The sequence below is a fragment of the Prunus mume genome, linkage group LG2 (genome assembly GCF_029339155.1).
Source record: "Prunus mume cultivar Tortuosa linkage group LG2, ASM2933915v1, whole genome shotgun sequence".
In the NCBI taxonomy this organism is placed as follows: Eukaryota; Viridiplantae; Streptophyta; class Magnoliopsida; order Rosales; family Rosaceae; genus Prunus; species Prunus mume.
The window spans coordinates 36,399,565-36,423,039 of record NC_142699.1 but is presented as its reverse complement, the minus strand read 5'-3'; the positions used below and the strand labels follow the sequence as shown (position 1 = coordinate 36,423,039).

Genomic DNA, 23,475 nt, shown 5'->3' with positions numbered 1-23,475 from the left:
GGATGTTCTTGAATCCATAGCGGCACATGGTGGGGAAAGAAAGCTCCTTAAAAGTAGTTGACATGCTGAGTTCATACAAAGGTGGAACTTGTTCAAGTACAAGCTGGACAAAGCAGTCTCTGCATCGTCGCATTTAGATTTTGAGATGGCTTTGTTTTACTTGATGTCCTCAGATCACGACCTGTATTCCATCCACTCTCTTGTCTATCATGCCTCCCAAGAAGTAGAGGCGTCCCTTGTATGTTTCAAGGATCCACCAGTTCCATGGACTGGGATCTGGTTGATTGCATTGGCTTTCCTAAAAGTCTTTAATCTTTCTAAACAACAAAAACTCTTCAGAAATAAAAGTAAGCAATTTTGAAGTTCTTGAGAGGAAATGAAGTGCAATACATGTATTTCGGTAAGGGACGTGATTCAGAGGTCAGGAAACTAGTATTCAGTTTACTCGTAACTTTACTGCATTTCAAGTTTGTACTTTGCCCATTTATTTATCAAGTTCATAATATTTGCCAATTGCAACCTGTAATTTCATCACTTACAGAATTTTCACTAATTGTATGATGTTCCCAGAACTTCTAGGGTGTGCTACTTTTATGAGGTTGTTATTTCGTAATTGTTCTTTTAGGCTGACTTCCATGGGAACCATCTAAGTTCCAACGGAAAATGTTTTCTTTCCAGGTTTAACTTGCAGCTGCTATTGTCTTACAAACTAGTATCAACACTGGGTTCTCCGGATCAAAGAGAATAAATAATATGTGGAAATCCAACTGAGGATAGTGTCTTGTGGAAGTCGTATTTTGCTTTCTTTTTCATTTATCTATTTTTTCCAGTGAACTTCCTTTTTAATTTATTGATACCCTCAAATGACATGTCTCGAGAAATACTTACCTGTATCAGAGTGTATATGGAAGTCCCTCGCGATGCTCTCAACCAAGAAGGGGATCTGCTGGTTTGTGGTTTTCAGCTTAGGCAACAATATATCACAGGGGTTAAAAAAATTGAATGTGAGTGTTTGATGTAGAATCTGACCACATGAAATGAAAGGAACAGAAATGAACTAGAAAACAGAGTTCAAATGGCTAAAATACAATTGTGCTACATATTGGGAACGAACCACTGTATTACTTGTCAATTGTACATCTCTGTAAAGGAGGCAAACTGCAGCATTTAAGTTGAATGAATCTGGGACGATGAACCTGAACCGAAAAAGTGCATGATGATGTATTCAGAAATCATTCATACGCAACTTTGGAAACGTTCACACTTTTCTTTTCTTGTTAATAATCTCTCAGCCTATATTAAGGTGAGATGAAACTATGAAAAATCGAAAAAGTTGGTAAACATCACATTACCAAAACCATAAACTCGATGTTATTAAGTTGTTTACATGCAACTTGCAAGCAATGCTGGACATGATTGAATTAACACTGATATGCAGCATCAATCTCATCATGCCATGTACTTTTTTTACGCGCCAATTCTGTTATTTACAAAGTGAAACAAAATTTCTTCCATATGACTAAGTTCTGTTTCCCATGATGCATCAAAGAAAAGAATAATAGAGAGTCTGAGGCATTTGCTTTTGTTGGTTGATTGAACAAAATGGTGCTTGTAATGCTGCTCCATGGGTTTTTATCTCCATCAGAATTGGAGGAGCAAGCAAACGGGTTGTTGCCGATTCCATCATAGAAAATTCCACCGAACTCATCATCACTACCAACCTGTGGCTGGTCCTTTGTTTCTTCTCCGTCAGTACTCTCATCCTCCGAGAAGTTTGAGTTCTTCTGAACCAACTCTCTGAATATTGATGATTGAAGGATGCGGCCAAGTGCGGTGGGAGACGATGACTTGCTACCGGTGTTAAGAGGGATGCTGCTACCGATGATTTCTTGCTTTCGGGCGGGGGGTGTGGGGTGGGGGAGGAAGTTCAAGTAATCAGAGGCAAAAGGATTTGTGTGTGAGAAAGACTCCTCTGTTGGGATGTAGCTGTTGGCCATGAATGGCGTATTCTGAGGCTCTGCGACTGTCTCTGATTCTTGAGTGGCTATTGGATCGTCTGCTCTTGGCTTTAGCCATCTTATGTAAGAACTCAAGTCAAAGTTAGTCACAGCATTGATCCCTCTCTACTCAATTGCTGCAATGTCATAGGCACGAGCTGCTTCCTCTTGAGTGCCTGAAATGAGATTAAAAATACACATTGCTCAGTAAGTGCAAATTTTCTTCATTATAGTTTTCAACTCTCTTTTATGACAGTTATATTGCAGCTAGTTTTTTAATATGTTGCATAATGTTATAATCAGTTATGGAGATAGGAGATCAGAGATAACTTACTGCTGTAAGTGCCAAGGTAGATGTACTTGTCTCCAAAAACTCTTCCTCTTCTTGCTTCACATCTACCATTATGATGGTACCTACAATGGTAGTCTGTAAAGGTGGATGTATGCCAAATTTACACTTAGTGCGAGGATATAACGTATAGCCGTGCGGCTATAGTATTTTTAAAAAAGTTAAAAATTTGCATATAGCCAAGCGGTTATACGATTTAAAATAAATATATATACATATAATTTAAAATTACGGCTATACAATTTATTATAAAAAAAAGCTCCCTGTAAAGACGCGCGGCTATACGCTTTAAAAAGCAAACTTACAATAGTCGTATTATACATGTACGCACGTATTTCTATTGCTTAATACACAATTTTTACAAAACTTTTAGTAAGACACACACAAAATTTACGTATTATACAAATAATTCTCATATATTACTAAATAAGAATAATACATTATAAAAATCACTTTATAATATTATATAGTGGCCGATTAAAATATACTTTGGATTTGTAGAAACTAACAAATTAATATCTATAAAGTACAAACTAATGCAATTAGAAGGGTCCTTGAAAAAAAAATATAATAATAAGTATCGCTGGACGGCTATACTACGAATTTTTTTAAAAACAAATACGTATAGCCGGCCGGCTATACGTTGTTTGACACGAGGCAACTAATGACTACAGGGTCTTTTTATTTAACAATAATAATCGTACAGCCGTACGGCTATACACAGTGTTTTTAATGTTTTTTAAAATGTAGCTTTGTTTTGACACGTGGCGCCTAATAGATGGGTTCCTTTAAAAAAAAAACATAGTATAGCCGACCGGCTGTACTCAGGTTTTTATTTTTGAAAACAGTACAGCCATAGTTTTATTCAATAGTATAGCCGCACGGCTATAATTTAATTTTTTCTAATTTCTTTTAAAAATAGTGTATCCTGCCGGCTTTACTTATATATATATATATATATATAAAAATTGTCTTTAATAAATAGTATAGATGAGTGGCTATAGTCTTTTATATATATTACTATATATATGTACGTACGTAGTTTTAAATAATATATTCGTGCTCTATACGCGTCACCCGTTTTTTAAGAAGCAAACGTACAATAATCGTATTGTACATGTACGTATGTATTTCTATTGCTTAATACACATATTTTTTTTATAAAATTTTCAGTAAAACACACAAAATTCACGTATTATACAAATAATTCTCACATATTACTGAATAAGAATAATATATCATAAAAATCACATTATAATATTATATAGTGGCCGATTAAAATCCACTTTGGATTTGTTGACACTAGCAAATTAATATCTATAAAGTACAAACCAATGCAACTAGAAGGGTCTTTAAAAAAAAAAAAGTATATTGGGACGGCTATACTACGAAATTTTTATAAAACAAATACGTATAGCCGGGCGGCTACACGTTGTTTGACACGTGGCACCTAATGGCTAGAGGGTCTTTTAAAAAAAAATTAAAAATAGTACCGCCGCTCGGCTATACCCCATGTTTTTAAGTTTTTTCAAAAAGTAGCCTTGTTTTGACATGTGGCACCTAATGGCTAGATGGTCTTTTTTTTAAAAAAAAAAAAAATAGTACTACCGCACGGCTATACCCCGTGTTTTTAAGTTTTTTCAAAAAGTAGCCTTGTTTTGACATGTGGCGCCTAATAGGTGGGTTCCTTTTAAAAAAAAAATAGTATCGCTGTACAGCTGTACTCAGGTTTTTATATTTTTTAAAACAGTACAGCTGGATGGCTATACTATTTTACATGGATGCGCTGCGCGGGGTTTTATTAAATCATATAGCCGTGCGGCTATACTCTAATTTTTTTTAATTTCATTTAAAACTAGTGTATCCGGTAGGCTTTACTTTTTTTTTTAAATTGTCTTTAATAAATAGTATGGATGAGTTGCTATAGTCTTTTATATATATTACTATATATACGTACGTACGTATTTTACATAATACATTCGTGCTCTATACACGTCACCCATTTTTTAAAAAGCAAACGTACAATAGTCGTATTGTACATGTACGTACGTATTTTCTATTGCTTAATACACATATTTTTTTCCGAAAATTTTTAGTAAGACACAAAATTCACGTATTATACAAATAATTTTCACATATTACTGAATAAGAATAATATATTATAAAAATCACATTATAATATTATATATTGGGCGATTAAAATCCACTTTAGATTTGTTGAAACTAGTAAATTAATATCTATAAAGCACAAACTAATGCAAATAGAGGGGTCCTTTAAAAAAAAAATTATAATAAGTATAGCCGGGCGGCTATACTACGAATTTTTTTTAAAAACAAATGCGTATAGCCTGGCGGCTGTTCGTTGTTTGGCACGTGGCACCTAATGGCTTGAGGGTCTTTTTTTTAACAATAAAAATTGTACAGCCGCACGGCCATACCCAGTGCTTTTAATTTTTTTCAAAAGTACACGTGGCACCAAATAGATGGGTTGCTTTTTAAAAAAATCGTCTAGCCGCGCGGCTGTACTCAGGTTTTTGTATTTTTTTAAACCGTACAGCCGAACGGCTATACTATTTTTTTTATTAGCAGCACGTCTATACTGTAATTTTTTTCTAATTTCTTTTAAAAATTGTGTATCCTTCCGGCTTTATTTTTTTTTTAATTTTTAATTATCTTTAATAAATAGTATGGATGAGTTGCTATAGTCTTTTATATATATTACTATATATACGTACGTACGTATTTTTAAATAATACATTCGTGCTCTATACACGTCACCTGTTTTTTAAAAGTAAACGTACAATAGTTGTATTGTACATGTACATACGTATTTCTATTGCTTAATACACATTTTTTCACAAAATTTTCAGTAAGACAAACAAAATTCACGAATTGTACAAATAATTCTCATATATTATTTAATAAGAATAATATATTATAAAAATCACATTATCATATTATATAGTGGCCGATTAAAATCCACTTTGGATTTGTTGAAACTAGCAAATTAATATCTATAAAGTACAAACTAATGCAACTAGAAGAGTCCTTTTAAAAAAAAAATTAATAATAAGTATAGCCGGACGGCTAGAGTACGAATTTTTTAAAAAACAAATACGTATAGCCTGGCGGCTGTTCGTTGTTTGACACGTGGCACCTAATTGCTAGAGGGCCCTTTTTTACACAATAAAAATAGTACCGCCGCACGGCTATACCCTGTGTTTTTAATGTTTTCCAAAAAGTAGTCTTGTTTTGACACGTGGCGCCTAATAGATGGGTTGCTTTTTATTAAAAAAATTTGTATAGCCGTACGGCTGTACGCAGGTTTATATATATTTTTAAATAGTATAGCCGGCAGGCTATACAATTTTACACATATGTGCTGTGCGGTTTTTTATTAGATAGTATGGCCGCACGGCTGTATGCTAATTTTTTATTTCTTTTTTAAAAATAGTGTATCCGGCTGGCTTTCCTTTTTATTTTTATTTTTTATTTTTACTAATTGTCTTTAATAAATAGTATATATGAGTGGCTATAGTCTTTTATCAGTCTTGATCTCTTGGACCACAGGAGTCCAAGAGATTATCATCATCCACCGTTGGATATGAAGGTACCAAAGATGGTCAAGGACATCCAGAGCCTTATAGAATGTGTCGCGGCTCTCACCAGGTTTGTCTCTAAAGCTACTGATTGCTATGCCTCTTTCTTCAAGGCATTTAAAGGCCACAAGGGAGGCATCACCTGGATAGTCGAAAGCGACAAAGCTTTCAATGAGCTTAAAGAATATATGAGCCGGGCACCTCTACTATCAACCCCCGAGCCTGGGGACATCCTTACAATTTACCTCTCTATCTTGGCCACGGCAGTCAGCTCGGTGCTCATCCGACCACATGAAGGTGCTGAACATCCGGTGCACTATGTTAGCAAGGCATTGCAAGATACTAAAGCTTGGTACCCAGATCGTGAGAAGCTGGCCTTTGCCCTGGTAGTCTCAGCTAGATGCCTCTGACCCTATTTCCAGGCACATACCGTCCATGCCCTAACCAACCAACCACTAAGGCAGATGTTGCAGAAGCCAGATACTTTTGGTAGACTGGTCAAATGTACACTACCAGTCATGTGGACGGTTTTGGAGATCCAAATCCAGCCGGCCCTATATCAAGTGTAACGATTGTGGGGTGAGGTTCCTTGAAGCCTAGTGTGACAAGACTATTGAGGAATGGCTAAAGATGTACTTGTCTCACCAAAGCTGCTTGCTTCAAACCATTGGACCCGAACTATTCTTCTCTCCACTTGTTCTCTTCCAGATGAAGTTTTACATACATAAAAGACCCTAAACTTAAGTTGATATCCCAAAAAAAGAGGCAGCAATTTGTTAGAAGTTGTACAAAAGTATCTCTCTCTTTTTATATGCTTGTTTTGATTGAAGTACATGAAATGATATGATATATAAAATTATTCCTTAGACTTTAATATCTTGCTATTTATAGCAAGCAGGATATATATGATAATATTTGAAGTACTTTAATATCTTGCTAAATTAGGCTATTTATAGCAAGCAGGGTTTTATCATTGAGTTGACAACAGAATATTGATTAGGTTAATTCCTCAGACTTTTTTGTTTTGGTATATTATGCTTTCTCTGCAGGTTACTCATTTCAGATATGGAGGAATATCATTGGGTCTTAGCTGGGCCCACGTGTTGGGAGATGCCTTTGCAGCTTCCGATTTCTTCAACGGCTTGGGGCAAATTATGTCTGCTCTTGAGCACAATAGGCTACCAAACTATACAACATCAAACACAAAGTTCCAGAAACTTGAAAACCCACCACCCCCCCTGTCCATAAAACAGGTGAACCCAGTTGGTGACCATTGGATAACTCCCATTGACTGTAAAATGGAAACACTTTCATTCCCTATCACTGCCACCCAGCTAAACAACTTGCAGTTCAAGATATTGGGTCAAAACCAAATTCATCAAATTCCAATTTTTGAACTCATTTCTGCCATAATTTGGCAATGTGTAGCCAAAGTTAGAGAAGGGTCAGAGCCAAAATTGGTGACAATTTTGAACAAGAAATGCAGCCCAAGCACAGAGGCAGAAGCACAGAGGGGAAGTGCAGCAACAGTCAAGATGTATTAGAGCATCAGTCAAGGTGCAGATTTCAAAGCGTCTACAGATGCGGATCCAAACAAATGTTGGTCATTACCTGTGCTATTGTCAATGCACAGCCGGGAACAGAGAAGATCCCAAAATAGCAAGAATGCCTAATAGGTAGCAATGATCAATGAAGTGGCTGACTGTCTTGATTGTGATCATGGCAGCGCATATTTGACTTTTGTGAGAGTTGAAGAAGTATGCTGATTCTCTATGCTGATTTCTATTTTATCTTAGTTTGCTGAGTTTCTCAGTAGGTAGGTGAATACAATACTTATATTATAGATCTTAGGACAAAGCGCTCCAAGATCTTAAAAGAAAGGGCGTGGATAGAAGATAATATTTCGGAAGCAGAAGTTGGGGGATCTATGACCACCAAACAAAATGTACGTCTAATTATTCTGTCCGTACTGTGAGAAAACTAAAATTGTAATCTCATTTCATTTAAACAATAATGATTACACAGCTGTACAGGATTTGTTAAACAGATGAATGCTGGTCCATATTGAAAACATGCAACTTGCTTAAATGGTAGTTCTGATATACCTCTTCATTTAGAGAGAATTGGACGGGAGATCGCTAAAAATTGTGAAGGTCTACCATTGATGGCAAAAGTACACGTACTATATATTATACATACATACATATATATATATATATATATATATATATTTCATACAAGCATTGCTTACATCAGGCATTTTTATTTATTTATAATTTTATAGATTATTGGATGATTTCTGGGAATTTAGCAATCATATTATGAATGGGTTATTTTGAATTGCATTGATGAATTTTCATGTAGAAGGAAATAACAAGGTCTGAAGGAAGAGAAAGAAGATTGTCGATTTCTCTTTTAGTTTCATGTCATCATGCCCGTTCTCCACAATCTCTTTTTTCACAATCACTTCATTAAATAGAAATTAACAAAGATGTTCTAGAAGACATTTGCTTTAGCACCCCACCGGTAAAGCCCTTTATGATTCCCAATACTACCACCTACCCTAAACGCAAAAGTTGCAACCTCATGAGTAGCTTTGTTGCAGCTGCGAGGTGCAAAAATAAAAATTACTTCCTGCAATTTTCGAATTGCAGTTTGGATGTCAAAGAGAATACTATCTACCTCCACAGCCACCGCCCTCTTCCCTTCACCATCTTGATGGCAACTTGGGAATCAGTCTCCACACCCTTAATTAACCTCAATATTGATGTATGTAAATATTGCCTATTGGTGTGGTGATCCGCTAAAAACCTTGCTTCTAGTAATTGATTTTAATTTACCTAACAAATATATAAAATTAAAGGTTAAAAATCTTTTTGATCATTGGGTTATGTGTGATTTACAAAGTTTACAATTTATAGAGATTTCATCAATTTCCTATTAAAATATATTAAACTACTGAAAAATCAATTAAACATGATATGTCGGTCGGCTTTTCTCGGACATCATCTGTCTGTCAACAACAATACAAGAGATTCCTCATCGAAACCACCTTCATTTTTTAGATTATTATACAATAAAACATTCAATCTTGTATCCAAAATCCAAAACTCCTTTTTTTTTTTAATGCATAGGCTACCTATATTATATACAATAAAAATTTCATATGGTCTTGAGGGCCAGGGATTGTTAACAAAAGGGATTTAAAAAGGATTTTATTCTATTTTTTGTCTCAGAAATAAGGGATTTAAAAGGGAGAATATGTTCGGTGCTAAACATAGGGATGTATGGCATGGGATTGTTAATAAATCAATATTAATGGATAATTTTGGCGTTCAATTTAGTTTTGGGTTTTAGTTAGAAGTATGTGGGTTTTTGTCTAGACTATTTTAGTTGCAAGGGGTTATATCTGAATGACTCTTTTTATTGCTAATTTTACCCTACTAATAATTTGATAGAATTTCTCTAATCCGTTTACCGGGTTTTGGGAGGCATTTTGCATTCTAAAAAGAGTACTTCCGAATGGTCTAGAATTAAAGACAGTAGAATATGGGACTTACCAAAGGCAGAAGATAAATCATGTCAGTCTTGAAGTTAAGTTTCGATAATTTAGAATCACCAGCACTAAAGCAATGTTTTTCATATTGCTCAGCGTTCATGAAAGATGCTGAGATGGAAAGAGATGACTTGATTCAACTTTGGATGGCTCAAGGATTCCTCCATCCTTCTTCTGAAAAAATTAATTTAGAGATGGAGGATATAGGTAATGAATATTTTGATATTCTATTCCAAAGCTCCTTATTTCAAAATGCTACAGTGGATGATGATGGCATTGTTACTGAATGCAAGATGCACGATCTAGTGCACGATCTTGCAGAACGTGCATCCGAATCTAGAAGCATGATGCGAGACTTCCACAAGAATCAAGATGTTGCAACTCCCAATATAGAAAGAATTCCAAATGGAAGTAGTGGGAAATTGAGATCTCTGTTTTTAAATGCGAAGCACTACCTCGAAACATGTTGCCAGGGTTTAAAGCTTTACGTGTCTTAAAATTATACGACGAAAATATTGAGGAGCTTCCAAGTTCAATCGGAAAGCTAAAACACTTGAGATATCTTGACATTTCCTTTACAGAAATCAAAAGACTCCCAAATTCTATTGGCAAGCTGTATAACCTACAGACATTAAGAGCAACATACTGCGGTCTTGAAGAATTTCCAAAAGACGTGCAAAACTTGATCAACTTGAGATATGTTTATTGTGACAAGGGAACGAAATTTCCAGTTGGGGTATTAGGGAGATTAACTAGCCTTCGAAAATTACCTTGCTCTTATGAGGATTATAAGGTGATGGGTAGGGAAATTGAGGAGCTAGTTGCCTTGAATCAATTGAAGGGTAAATTGATTATTTGTAATTTGGAACATGTAAGGAATGGAGATGAGGCAAGGAAAGCTAAATTAAAGGATAAGAAAAACGTACGCCACTTTTTATTTAAATGGACGAAAAATAGGTCAACAACAAATAATAATGAAGAGGATGTACTAGAAGGCCTCCAGCCGCATTCTGAGTTGGAAAGGCTAGAGATTCGATATTTCATGGGTACTAAATTTCCATCATGGATGATTAAGCTTGATAATTTAAAGCAGATTAGGCTTAAGGGTTGCAATAGATGTGAAAAAGTCCCAACACTTGGCCATCTACCTCATCTTACAGTTGTTTGGATTGGAGAAATGGATAATCTAAAATATGTTGGAGAAGAGATTTATGGAAATGACGTATTTCCAGCACTGAAAGAATTATGCATTTGTAATTGCAAGGAGCTAATTGAATGGATGGAAGCACCAAAACAAGTCATGGTGTTTCCTTGCCTGGAGAAGCTGGATCTCGAGAATTGTCTCAAATTGAGAAAGGTTCCTAGTCACTTTCCATCTCTGAAGAATTTGATGATAGAATGTAATGAAGAGCTTACATGTGTGCCAGAAGGGATGTTGTTGAAGACAGAAGGTATGGAGATAATGGATTGTGAGAAATTAACTTGTATTGCCCCCGATGTCTTTGGTTGTTGTGCATCTCTTCAAAACTTGGTTGTAGAGAATTGCCCTAGTTTACAATCTATTCCAGCTTTAAACCTCTTCACGTCCCTCCATGAATTGAGCATTAAAAATTGTGAGAGATTAAAAAGTTTGGTGAGTAGTGGGCCTGTCTCTGTTGTGGAGTTGAGTATAATTAAATGTAGTGGTCTAAAATCTATTCCAGCTTTAAACCTCTTCACATCCCTTCGTGAATTGAGCATTGAATATTGTCGGAGATTTGAAAGTTTGGTGAGTAGTGGGCCCGTCTCTGTTGTGAAGTTGAGTATAATTAAATGTTGGCGTCTCCGATCTATTCCAACTTTAAACGTTTTCACATCTCTCTGTGAATTGAGCATTGAATATTGTCAGAGATTAGAAAGTTTGGTGAGTAGTGGGCCTATCTCTGTTGTGGAGTTGTTGCGTATACGAGTTTGTAATGGTCTACAATCTATTCCAGCTTTAAACCTGTTCACATCCCTCCGTGAATTGAGCATTGAATACTGTGGGAGATTAGAATGTTTGGTGAGTAATGGGCCATCTCTGATGTGGAGTTGTTGCATATAAGAGTTTGTAGTGGTCTACAATCTATTCCAGCTTTAAACCTCTTCACATCCCTCTGTGAATTGAGCATTGAAAATTGTGAGAGATTAAAAAGTTTGGTGAGTAGTGGGCCCATCTCTGTTGTGGAGTTGAGTATAAGTAAATGTATTGGTCTACAATCTATTCCAGCTTTAAACCTCTTCACATCTCTCCGTGAATTGAACATTGAATATTGTCGAAGATTAGAAAGTTTGGTGAGTAGTGGGTCTGTCTCTGTTGTGGAGTTGAGTATAATTAAATGTAGTGGTCTACAATTTATTCCACCTTTAAATCTCTTCACATCTCTCCATAAATTGAGCATTGAATATTGTCGAGGAGTAAGAAGTTTGGTGAGTAATGAGCCCGTCTCTGTTGTGAAGTTGAGTATAATTAAATGTTGGCGTCTTCGATCCATTCCAGCTTTAAACCTCTTCCTTGTGGAGTTGAAAATAAGAGAATAAGAGATGCCCTTAATTTAGAGAGTCTTCTAAGTTTAGACGACTTCACATCTCTCTCTGAGTTGGTGATTGTTAATTGTGGGAAATTAAAATATCTGCCTTCCCTGATTTCCACCAGTTTGAAGACATTGGAACTTGGCGGGTTCTGGAAAGCTCGATTCCTTCCCTGATTTCCATCCTGGATCATCCTTCTAGAGTTGAACGGGTCCAAGCTCAAGTCTCTGCCTCACCAAATTCAACACTTCACTTCTCTGACATATTTGTGGATAGAGTGTTTCGATGGAGTGGAGGCTCTTGAGGATTGGTTGGGTAACCTTACATCCCTTAGGACGCTAGAGGTTTGATGAAGAAACTGATGTATCTACCTAGTGTCACAGCTATGCAACGCCTCACCAAATTACAAACCCTAGAATTTTGGGAATGTCCCCTTCTGAAGGAAAGATCTTGGGATTTCTCACATTCCACTGTAATTTCTTCTTTCCTGATCATCACAACTTCAAAAATGACTAGATGTTGCTCCAAACAGTGAAGAAATGGCCCAACTTGTCTTCTAAGTCTCTTGCCTCACCAAATTCAGCTGCTCACACTTCACTTGACACAGATGTTGGTCTCGACATATTTGTGGATAGAGTGTTTCGATGGACTACGTGGAGGCCATCCACTCTAGAAAATATGACAAGAAAGAGGACTCGGTAGTTTGTTGGGTTTATAACATAAAAAGCTTTATTTCTTAGTGGGAGAGTGAAATTACAATTCAGCTCTAGCATGATTTCTGTACTTGAAGATTAGAATTACAATTATAGGTATTTATCACTCCATGATTGGTATTTATTTATGCATATAAATATTTTCTTAGGCAGTCATTGAGCAGGTAGTTTCAAGGCAATGCTTCTCGGATGGATTCTTTATCACCACTTGGTTAGAGGTAATGTGTCTAGTCTAGAAAATATTCTTGTCACAGTATTTCTGTTATATGAAGTTGATAAGGCTGAGCATTTTCGTTTTTTCCTTTCAGGGCCTGAAGGGGTGGGTAGAGAGAGAGATTGATATATAGAGAGGATTTATTTGCATCGTAACAACACAGAACAAAGAAGAAGAATTAGATGCAAACATGCAGGACTTTCTCACATTTTGAGCATCCATTTAAGTGGAAGTTCGTTGTTTCTTTGAATGCTATGATAACCATTGACAAATATTTAAGTCTAAGCAAGTTTCAGAATTAGACATACCTTGTTCTCTAATGCTGGGATGCGTGTATAACTTTTGTTGGTTGGCATGTCAACCCAGTCTGGATATAACCTTCTGTTGCAGATATGGCCCAAGAATTTCTCACATTGACCCGTAGGCAGAGTTGGGATTCAAGTAGAAACTCCTGTCTGCAAAAGTAATTTCTGTTTCTTTCCTGAAATCTAAAATTGAAAGTGGTATTTTTGTTTTTGTTTCTGTTTTTGCTTTTGGGGTTTTGAGGCGAGCTGATTGAGAAGGGCATGGATGAGAGACGAAGTTTTGATGTGGATTTTCATTCTTCACCTTTCAAAGACAAATTGGTTTACCTTTTGTCACTAGAATCTTGCAAGAGTTTATGTTCCTTTGAAAAACTGATGAACCTACCTTTTGTATTGAAAAACTGTGTTATGAGAATCTGTAGTATCTAGCTGCACCTTGGAAACTTTAGAACGCATCAACAAGGAGAGACGCCCGAGTAGCCCAAGATTTCTCATATTCCAAGGGTCAATTGTAAGTTTCTCTCTGGGAAAATCTGTAATTTGTGTTTGCTTTTATTTTAAGGTGTAATTTTCCGTGATAAAAAGGACCAAGGAGTTTGTTTTTTAGGCAAACATTGTCAATTTATCATGCGTTGCAATAAAATACTTACCTGATCGGTTTGTTTGGTTTGTAAAAGGCAAAGACTTTCTTGGGTTTATAGAAGAACAGGGGAGGACAATTCAGCTCTTGCATGATGTTTATACCTGTATGTTTTATTATATATAGTTGCAAAGCAAATATAGGTGTTTATGGTGTACGTAGACAAGCAATGCTTCTTGGTATCTGTTCGAGGTAATATGTCGTCTACGATGAAGCAATTCTAATTTTTTCTGTCAAACGTAGCGCTTTTCTTATCTTCTGTGGTTTCAATTTCAGTACTCTGTTATACGATTTTCTAGAAATTGACAAGGCTGATCCATTTTCATTTTACATACTTATCAGCAAATCGAGTGATGTCCTTAACCAGTATTTGCAATTGCATTACAGGGTCAGCTTTCAATCCTATATATTGACACACTAATGACATTGATTGGTTTTGAGAATAGAAGGGAAAGAGAGATGAAGCAGAGTCCTTATTAGCAGATGATGCTTCGCAATCCTCATGTGGTTTTAATTCGTATTGCATTCATTAGGGACAGAATTTATCAAACGAAATAATCATTTATTAGGAACGTGCAAATGGATATAATTGCTCCACTTTCAGTGGATATTCTGGTTAAAGTGTCTGTCTGTTGTGTCTAAAGATTGTTTATTTGATGCTCAAGTAAATATTATTTGAATAATTCATGAACAAAAGAACTAACTTATAGACCACAAAGAGTCACGACACAACAGATTTTGAGAACTATATTTCTATGTTGGCTTTCCCTCTAAAAGAGTGCTTCTCAAACCATTGACAGCCAATATGTTGCAAAATACAAACACAGGTTATTGGTCTTATTCGTGCGACCCAACATGCACTTGTACGTGGACATGGCTAGTGATCAGGTCGTTTGTGTATTCGATGTCTGTCAGAAAAAAAACAGCAGCAGACATGGGAGCCCAACCTTGAACCCATAACCTAAACCGTATGGACATGTGCTGTTTTTTATTAAATAGTATGATCAGTGTATCCAGCCGTTTCGTCTTTAATAAATAGTATAGATGAGTGGCTATAGAAGATCTCTTGGACCTCAAGACAGAGATATTAACCCAAAGTTTCTTAAAAGAGTGCAGAAAAAAAAAGCAGATCAGCAGTCTTTTATATACACATATATATATATTACTATATATACATACGTATGTATATATAGGGATCTTACTATATATCCAGCCGGCCAATCGTCTGGCTATAGTCTTTTATTAATCTCTTGGACCTCAAGAGTCCTAAGAGGAGATACCCAGTAACCGTTGAATTTACATCCAATGAGTACATCTCTTACGTATGTATTTTTAAATAATATACATACGTATGTATTTTTAAATAATACATTCGTGCTCTATACATGTCACCTGTTTTGTAAAAAACAAATGTACAATAGTCGTATTGTATATGTACGTGCGTATTTCTATTGCTTAATACACATTTTTTTTCACAAATAATTCTCACATATTACTGAATAATAATAATATATATACAAATTACATTATAATATTATATAGTGGCCGATTAAAATCCACTTTGAATTTGTTGAAACTAACAAATTAATATCTACAAAGAATACAAACAAATGCAACTAGGAGGGTCCTTTTCAAAAAAATAATAATAATAAGTATAGCCGGCCGGCCGGCCGTTTGGCTATATGTTGTTTGACACGTGGCGCCTAAGGGCTAGAGGGTCTTTTTATTAACAATAAAAATAGTACCGCCGCACGGCTATACCCCTTTGTATTTTATTTTTTTCAAAAAGTAGCCTTGTTTTGACACGTGGCGCCTAATAGATGGCCCCTTTTTTTATTAAAAAAATATATTATAGCCATGCGGCTGTACGCAGGTTTAAAAAAGGCCGGCTATACTTTTTAGTGTAGCCGCACGGCTATACTCTAATTTTTTCTATTTTTTTTTAAAATATAGTGTATCCGGCCCTATAAAAAATTATTTAGCCTAGCCCTATAAAAATTTCTGGGTCCGCCATTGTTTATACACATCACCCATTTTTTTAAAAACAAACATACAATAGTCATATTGTACATGTACGCATGTATTTCAATTGCTTAACACACATTTTTTTAAAAAAAAAATTTCAATAAGACACAAAATTCACATATTATACAAATAATTCTCACATATTACTAAATACGAATAATATATTATAAAAATTACATTATAATATTATGTAGTGGCGATTAAAATCTACTTTGGATTTGTTGAAACTACCAAATTAATATCTATAAAGTATAAATAGGAGGGTCCTTTCAAAAAAATTATAATAGTCAGTATAGCCGAACGGCTATACTTTGTTTGACACGTGGCACCTAATGGGTACAGGGTCTTTTTTAACAATAAAAATAGTACAGCCGCACGGCTATACGGATCTTAAAAGATGATATAGCCGCACGGCGGTACCCAGGTTTTTATATAATTTTTTAAGTATAGCCGCACGGCTATGCTATTTTACATGCACGCGCTGTACGGCTGTGCGGCTACTCTGTTTTGTGGTTTTTAATTAAATAGTATAGCCGCACGGCTATACCATAATTTTTTCTAATTTTCTTTTAAAAACTAGTATAGCCGGCTGGGATTACCTTTTTTTTAAAAAAAAAATTTCTTTAATAAATAGTATAGATGAGTGGCTATAGTCTTTTATATATATTACTATATATACGTATGTACATATTTTTTTAATAATACATTCTTGTTCTATACACGTCTCCCATTTTTTAAAAAGAAAACTTACAATAGTAGTATTGTACATGTACGTACATATTTCTATTGCTCAATACACATATTTTTTACAAAATTTTCAGTAAGACACACAAAATTCACGTATTATACAAATAATTCTCACATATTACTGAATAAGAATAATATATTGTAAAAATTAGATTATAATATTATATAATGGCCGATTAAAATCTACTTTGAGTACCAAATTATATATCATTGATGTGTATATACATATATATATATATATTTATAAATAAGAGGCAGAACACTTGGACATGAGTATCTACAAAATAGATGAGTTTATTAGTGAAATTATTTCCATATGTGTTTCATGCCCTACGGAAATTTTCTCTTGAGGGATCACCTCAATGGAAGCTATAGATATAATTTATTGAGGGAGTTTCACTAAAACACCCAAATTTTATGGGGGTTGAAATACCCTATAAAAAAACCACTATTTTTTAGGTCTTCATTCATAATCATCCACCCAAAAAATTAGACAAATCGGAAATCGTTTCGCTCATTGTGTCTTACAAAATCACACGGTGCCAAAAAGTTAACTCAATTGAGTGTCAAATGATATCGGATTCAAGTGATTTTTTGTAGAGATGATCTTTGAATGAGTATTCTACGGTTTGGTAGTGAAATACAATCCATAGTGGCCCTACAAGGGGTGCTTGGGTATATATATATATTATTTTATATAAATAAGAGGCAGAACACTTGTCTTGCCGGACAGAGAGATTTGAATTATTTTATTTCATAATTTTCTCTTATCACCTCATGGGCTATAGATTAATTTAATTCGAATTAAAAACAAGGCACTCGACGTGATTTTTTTTTGGGTGCTAAAGTCTCTGTGTCAATGGGATGGTTTGACATTTTCTGTGTGTGACTTTCAAATATTGGTTTCTTAAGTGGGAAGATCATCAGCTACTTGGTTACTTAAATCAAAGCATGACAGCTTGTAGCTCATGGGAAAAGGGAGGTGTTAGAGCAAGTCCGGTGGATAGTGAGCCAGGTGGGAAAAAAGTTGTCTCGGATGTCGGCCCGGGCAGGGAGGTGTGGGACCCACCAACTCGGTCTAGCCGAAGGCAACTTCAGCCTTAGGTCCAAAAGCGCTGGGTGGCGTCACGCTCGGCGTCGGTGACATCGAGCTCGAGGGTTGAATTTTTTACCGTTGGCGTGTGTGGTAAAAAATTTAAACCACATGCGCTAACGTGCAACACAACTCCAATGGTTGGAAGCCACGTGTCACGCCCAGCGCTCCGATTTGCTTCTACAGACTTCATCCAACGGTGGCGTTTTCCAGCAATAAAATTATGAAAAAAATCGAAATTTGTTTAAAAAAATACTAAAAAATTATATATATTATAATTTTTTTCTATAAATACCTATAAATACCCTTCACTTTCAACACCAATCCTCATACATTTATTCTACTTCTACTATTACTCAACATTTTATTCACTCTTTACTCAACATTTTCCTTTCTTTCACCTTGTATTTTTATACCATTATTTTTATGGCTTCTTCTATCGAAACCGGAGGGGCGTGGAGCACCATGGAAGATGTTTCTTTGTGTGAGGCTTGGCTCCAAGTTTGTCATTGTCCGTGACAGGCAATGAAATAAAATTTTTCCACATGTGGAAAAAAATTCATGCCGAATTTTGATTTTGGCAAGATAGAGATGTCATGTGGCTTGATTTGATTGGATGAAAATCTTATCTAAAATTTGAAATTCATCCGAAATTTGAACCCAAATTTATCTGAAATTTGAATTTTGAAATTCATCCGAAATTTGAACCCAAAAATTCTTATCCGGAAATTTTATCCGACTATGAATAGTCTTGACACGTAGGAACCCGGAAATTTTATCCGAAAATATTATCCAAATTAATTATTGAGGTAAAAAAATTTGTGAATAAAACAAAAAAATGAATAGTAACTACCCTTAGTCATGACAACGAGAGGAAACACAAAATACTATTTGCAAGGGCAACCACTATGAGTGGAGTTGCTCTTATACTTTCGAAACACCAAAAGAAGATTTCTTAATGATATTTGTCATTATCTCTCTCTAGAAAATAACATTCTCTTATTCAACAGTCTAACATGTTATGCTTTAGACTATTGGTACATACAACAATTTAGCACTTTGTCAACGTGTACGGACTAACAACATAGCATCTCGCAATATCTAATTAGCCGTATTTACAAATAATAGAAATCTTATTTTGCATTGGAGTCTGGCGTCCAATGAAAATTATAACTTCTTGATTATCATTGGCTCAAATTTAGCCATATTTATATATAGTCACATCTCACATACAAACCCACTTGGCAGCTGAAACGGGATCAGCTTAACTTTGTCCATTTATTCAATTTCATAATCTCTGGAATTTTCGTTTGATGAATATATTTACTCATTGCAGAGAAGATATACAAGACACTCTTTGAGAGATGCAAATTACAATGGTACCCTCTATTCAGACAACACATATATGGCATCACCATAATGTACAGTTACATGCAGAGGTGAGATTCACAATACAAAAATTACGGGAAAAAATTTCAACTATGCCTCTGCCTGTGTTAATTGTGGTGGTGGGCTCTTCTTTGAGATTCTTTTGTAAAAAGAAAAGAGGGAGATCCAGAGAAGAAAGATGAGCAAAATGGTGGCAAATATGGAGACGCCGACGGAGAATCCTAGATGGTTGCAGAAGGTGTTGTAAACGTTGCAGAACTCCGACCAGCTGAAGTTATCGTTTCCCATTTGTAAGGTATATACAACAAAGCCAATGCTGCCAGTGGCCGAGGCTACCAGCCCCAGTGTCAAAGTATCTGCACATATGCAATCATTCTAGTGACGATTTCATGATGACTACTTTGGATTGGCAACAACAGCTCCCTTAGCAAAAACAAATTATTCTTAAGAAGCATTGAAAAGAAAGGAAACATTTGACTAATAATGGTTGAGTTTGAGAGTGCTTTCTAAAAGTTTCAAAGGTGTTTTCTAAAGCACTCAATGGTTTGTGTTGTCTATTGTAAACAAATGTTAATGATAAGAAACCTTCATACTAAAGCACTCTAAAGAATAGACCCTTCAAATTAATCTAGATTATACACACAACTCTTTGTAGAACGTTTGTTTTTGTTAAAGAACAGGCTTGTATCGATGTTGTCAATAATGTATCAATTAGAGACATGTTCTCGATACTTAGGATTAGGGAGTTGCATGTATATATATATTTGATTTAACTCACGTGAAAGATGGCAACGCAGTAAAATTGGATAAAAAGGTGCCGTAGTAAGAGGTATCGTCCTCCCAATCTTCTGATCGCCCGGCAGTTAACATGGACACAACACAAATCAATGATGCCACGATCAATAAGCTCCTAATTAGAAAACTGCAGCAAAAGTAAATGACAGGCTTCTTAGTTGATCCCATCACTAATCACTTTTAATTCCTCTCGATATTGAGTTACAAGTGGCAATTATAAGTAGAGATATTTAGTCAAATACCCATTCTTAGCACTAAAACTATAAATAAATCATAAACTATTTAATTTCTATAAACATACCAAAAAAAAAAACCCAAAAAATGACATCTGGCCCTATTGAATTTAATTTTAATTATTAAATTACTTTGATGCCCCATTGAGTATTTTGGGCTTTTTTATGAGGTTTTTGGGTTGAGTTTGTTTTAAGAAATCAATGACAGTTTTGTAATTTAAAAGAAGTTAAAAGTCTTTTTGTTATGTTGTAAATGAGCTATGAGTGTGTTTCTAAAATCCATTTCATATACCGGTTTTTTTATAATTTGAGCTTCTATATTGGATATTATAGTGAATCTCCCTTTATTTATTTGCCAAAACATTACTTTATTTAATTGAAAGTATGATACTTGCAGCTTCTCAATTATGTACTATGGGAGGAGGAAGGTGTTATCTGTGCTGTGGTCCTCCTCCAAGCTTTAAAAAAAGTTTGTTGTACTTTCCAAGCGCCAAAAGAAGATTTATAGGTGGAAATCAGAGTTTCATTTAATGACATCTTGCCGTAGGGGCCTCCACCGAAGTGCCAAAAGTTGTTGTACCTTGCTTCGATCAAACACTAATTTGGGATACGACCTTGATGACCCTGCTGAAGCGTCTTTACCTAAGGCAGAAGTTATCTTGCCGATTTCGGAACATGTGTCGCTACCACATCAACTTGCAAAGGATCCCACATCGAAGAAATGTGCAAACATCCCAATACTTTTGTCTATTAAAGGGCAATATTCCCAAGCATTGGAGAGCCTTCGGTCGGTACCACACTGGTGCCAAGGTCTTGACTATCGTTTTCTCTCTTTCCTTTGCAGACCTTACGTCGCTTGTGAAGATTATTTCTGCCTAATCTGCCGAAGACAATCACATTCTCATTCCCCATTCTCATTCCCCACAAGTTGTATCCAGATTTGGACATCAACCCCTCTTTAATTAGAAGATAATGTGTTCATGTTTGACATTTTATAACATGTAATGTTCATGTTCGAATTGTCCAATTTTATAATTTACGTAATAATGGAAATCTTCTTTTGTATTAGTAGTTTGGCTCGAGTTTGAGTCATATATATTCAGCCATGACATGAGGACTTCTTGTGTACTTGTAAAAATCCACACAGGGGATCAGCTTGGAAAACAATGGAGACAAAAATGTTCATTTTATATTTGGGGTTAAAATTGCATCTGCAAGAATAGCCTTATGGTTTGAAATTTACTATCTTGGAATCTAAATTGGGTTTGGAAGATGCAACGTCTCTCTCTCACAGTTGACTTGAAATAAATTTAAAGTTTGTATGCATTATTAGTTGCAGAAAGTAATTAAAGTTTATATACTTCATTAATCCTAGCCGACCTAGTCGTCTATAAATTTAAAGTTTGTATGCATTATTAGTTGCTTGAAAACTCTGAACAGCAAGGCAGAAAATCTTGTATGAAACGTGGATAGTTAGCACTGTTTTGTTATTTCCAACCAATCAAAAACTGCCACGTGAAAAAATTATCGCATTATTGGTCAGGAATAACAAATGTTTCTCATTATATGGGTTCTCTGTCACCTCGATCGACATCAAATCTTATCATCTTCATATTGTGTTTGATTTGATATTGAATTCTCAAAGGCCTGTGAAATATGCAAGCCTGTGCAAATCACCGTCCAAAAGGATTTGGGTTTTTATTCATATTGTGATTCTTTCGCAAGGAGAGCAGTATTAGTTCTTGTGGCAGATGATCTTTAGACTTGAAATATGAATGCAATTTATGGCATTTTTCTACTAATAATAATAATAATAATAATAATAATAATTGTACTCAGTAATATAATACATATCAAAAATAATTTTTTTATACATAAAAAAATATAATAATAATAACTTTGTAATGCGTCATAACTTTTGAAACAACTAGTAGGTTAAGTTATTGAATTTCAATCAACTACCAGGATTTAAGACTCATTGCTGGCGTTATAATAATATTAGTTGAGCCGGGAATATAATATCAATTCTGAAATCATTGAAGGCTGTTTTGGATTTTTAGGTATTCTTTCCAACTTCATCACCTTGTCACTGCTAACTTATATAAATCATCCCTCCTAATATTTATATGCTGGAAATTAAATTCTTATCTTATGCGTTGACTAATAATTTATTCATAGTTCTGAGGAGGAAAAGAATGACACGTCTGCACAATATTGTAGATAAGAAAGTGATTGTCCCAGGATTGGATCGCATTCTTAACCGATAAAAAAGTTACAATATGGTTTAGGATCTGTTTTTGCTGCCATTCATTATTTATATAAATGATTGTCGGGTGGGGAATTTTAACACTGGATATCGAGTATAAAGATAATTGTTCTTAACTACTTTTTCTACAAATTTTCTGTGTTTGTCAGTCCTTTTAATGAGAGAATGACATATGAGAAAGGTGAGGGAGACGATAGAGATAGAGAATACATATATAATTAAATAGAATTTAAAAACCTTTTAATTATTTATTTATTTTAGTATAAAATATCTTCTTCTTTCATTGAACTTATTCGTTTTCGTTGAAATTTTTATTTCAAAATACTGGCCATGCAGCCTTGCCCATATAATTGAAGAAGAAGATATTTTATGGGCAACTTGTAGCCGTGATGGTAGTGTGAAAGCCAATCAAGCCAATCATGTAGCCGTGTTGGAAATACGCGTGGATAACACATCAATTGATGTGCAAAAATTGGTGTCTCTGCCAAAGGAACAACTAGTGATTTGGAGCAATTACTTTTTTAGAAAAGATTTTGAGTTCGAGTCTTAGCATTCGTGTAGTGTGTGTAAGTTTAGTATATTATCGTCCATTTCAATAAAAAAAAGATCTTCAAAAAAAGGAAATTAAAAAATTGGTGTCTCTAGTGTTATTGTAAAAACTCGATAATTGCATATTTCTCACCTTTTCAAAGGGGGACAAGACGTAGCAATTCTTTCCAAAGATATGTGGAGATCTGCTCTTTATTACACAAAAAAAAAAAAAAACAATGGTTTAAGAAAATTATTATGACAATTTAAAATGTTTGGCTACTTGTTCCCTCATAGGCATAGATACTGGATTAAAGAAAATAATAAACATATAAAGTTCGATGCAGGTATAAATATATGGATCAAATAATGAATCCCAGCATTTTACCTCGAGCTTTGATGTCACTTGATCTTCCCAACCGTACAAATGCATTATTGACCTCTATAATCTAGTAACCATCTTTGGTAACCTTTGT

At 35.0% G+C, this 23,475-nt stretch overlaps 2 protein-coding genes, 1 long non-coding RNA gene and 1 pseudogene across 4 annotated transcripts; 2 read left to right on the top strand and 2 right to left on the bottom strand.

Moving 5' to 3' along the window:
- Window positions 1–207: 207 nt before the first annotated feature.
- LOC148920191 (uncharacterized) lies at window positions 208–4,349 on the bottom strand (annotated as a pseudogene).
- Window positions 4,350–9,503: 5,154 nt separating this feature from the next.
- Window positions 9,504–12,753, top strand: LOC148920190 (disease resistance protein RGA2-like). The gene is given in 5 exon segments (XM_089044561.1): window positions 9,504–9,942; window positions 9,945–11,570; window positions 12,253–12,396; window positions 12,399–12,523; window positions 12,568–12,753. Coding segments are annotated over 5 exon segments (2,499 nt in total). The 5' UTR covers window positions 9,504–9,524.
- Window positions 12,754–13,694: 941 nt separating this feature from the next.
- Window positions 13,695–14,566, top strand: LOC103322974 (uncharacterized). 2 transcript variants are annotated; one of them, XR_016123697.1, is made up of 2 exons: window positions 13,695–14,115; window positions 14,311–14,566. It is a non-coding gene; the product is annotated as an uncharacterized LOC103322974 (long non-coding RNA). The 2 variants fall into 2 exon arrangements; XR_016123696.1 differs by having other exon boundaries at window positions 14,266–14,566.
- A 4,611-nt stretch (window positions 14,567–19,177) lies between these two features.
- On the bottom strand, window positions 19,178–20,140 carry LOC148920189 (CASP-like protein 1D1). The gene is made up of 2 exons (XM_089044560.1): window positions 19,996–20,140; window positions 19,178–19,533 (listed from the first exon to the last, which is right to left on the bottom strand). The coding sequence occupies exons 1-2, from the start codon at window positions 20,138–20,140 to the stop codon at window positions 19,268–19,270; spliced, it is 411 nt and encodes a 136-aa protein (XP_088900686.1). The 3' UTR covers window positions 19,178–19,267.
- Between the last annotated feature and the right edge of the window lie 3,335 nt (window positions 20,141–23,475).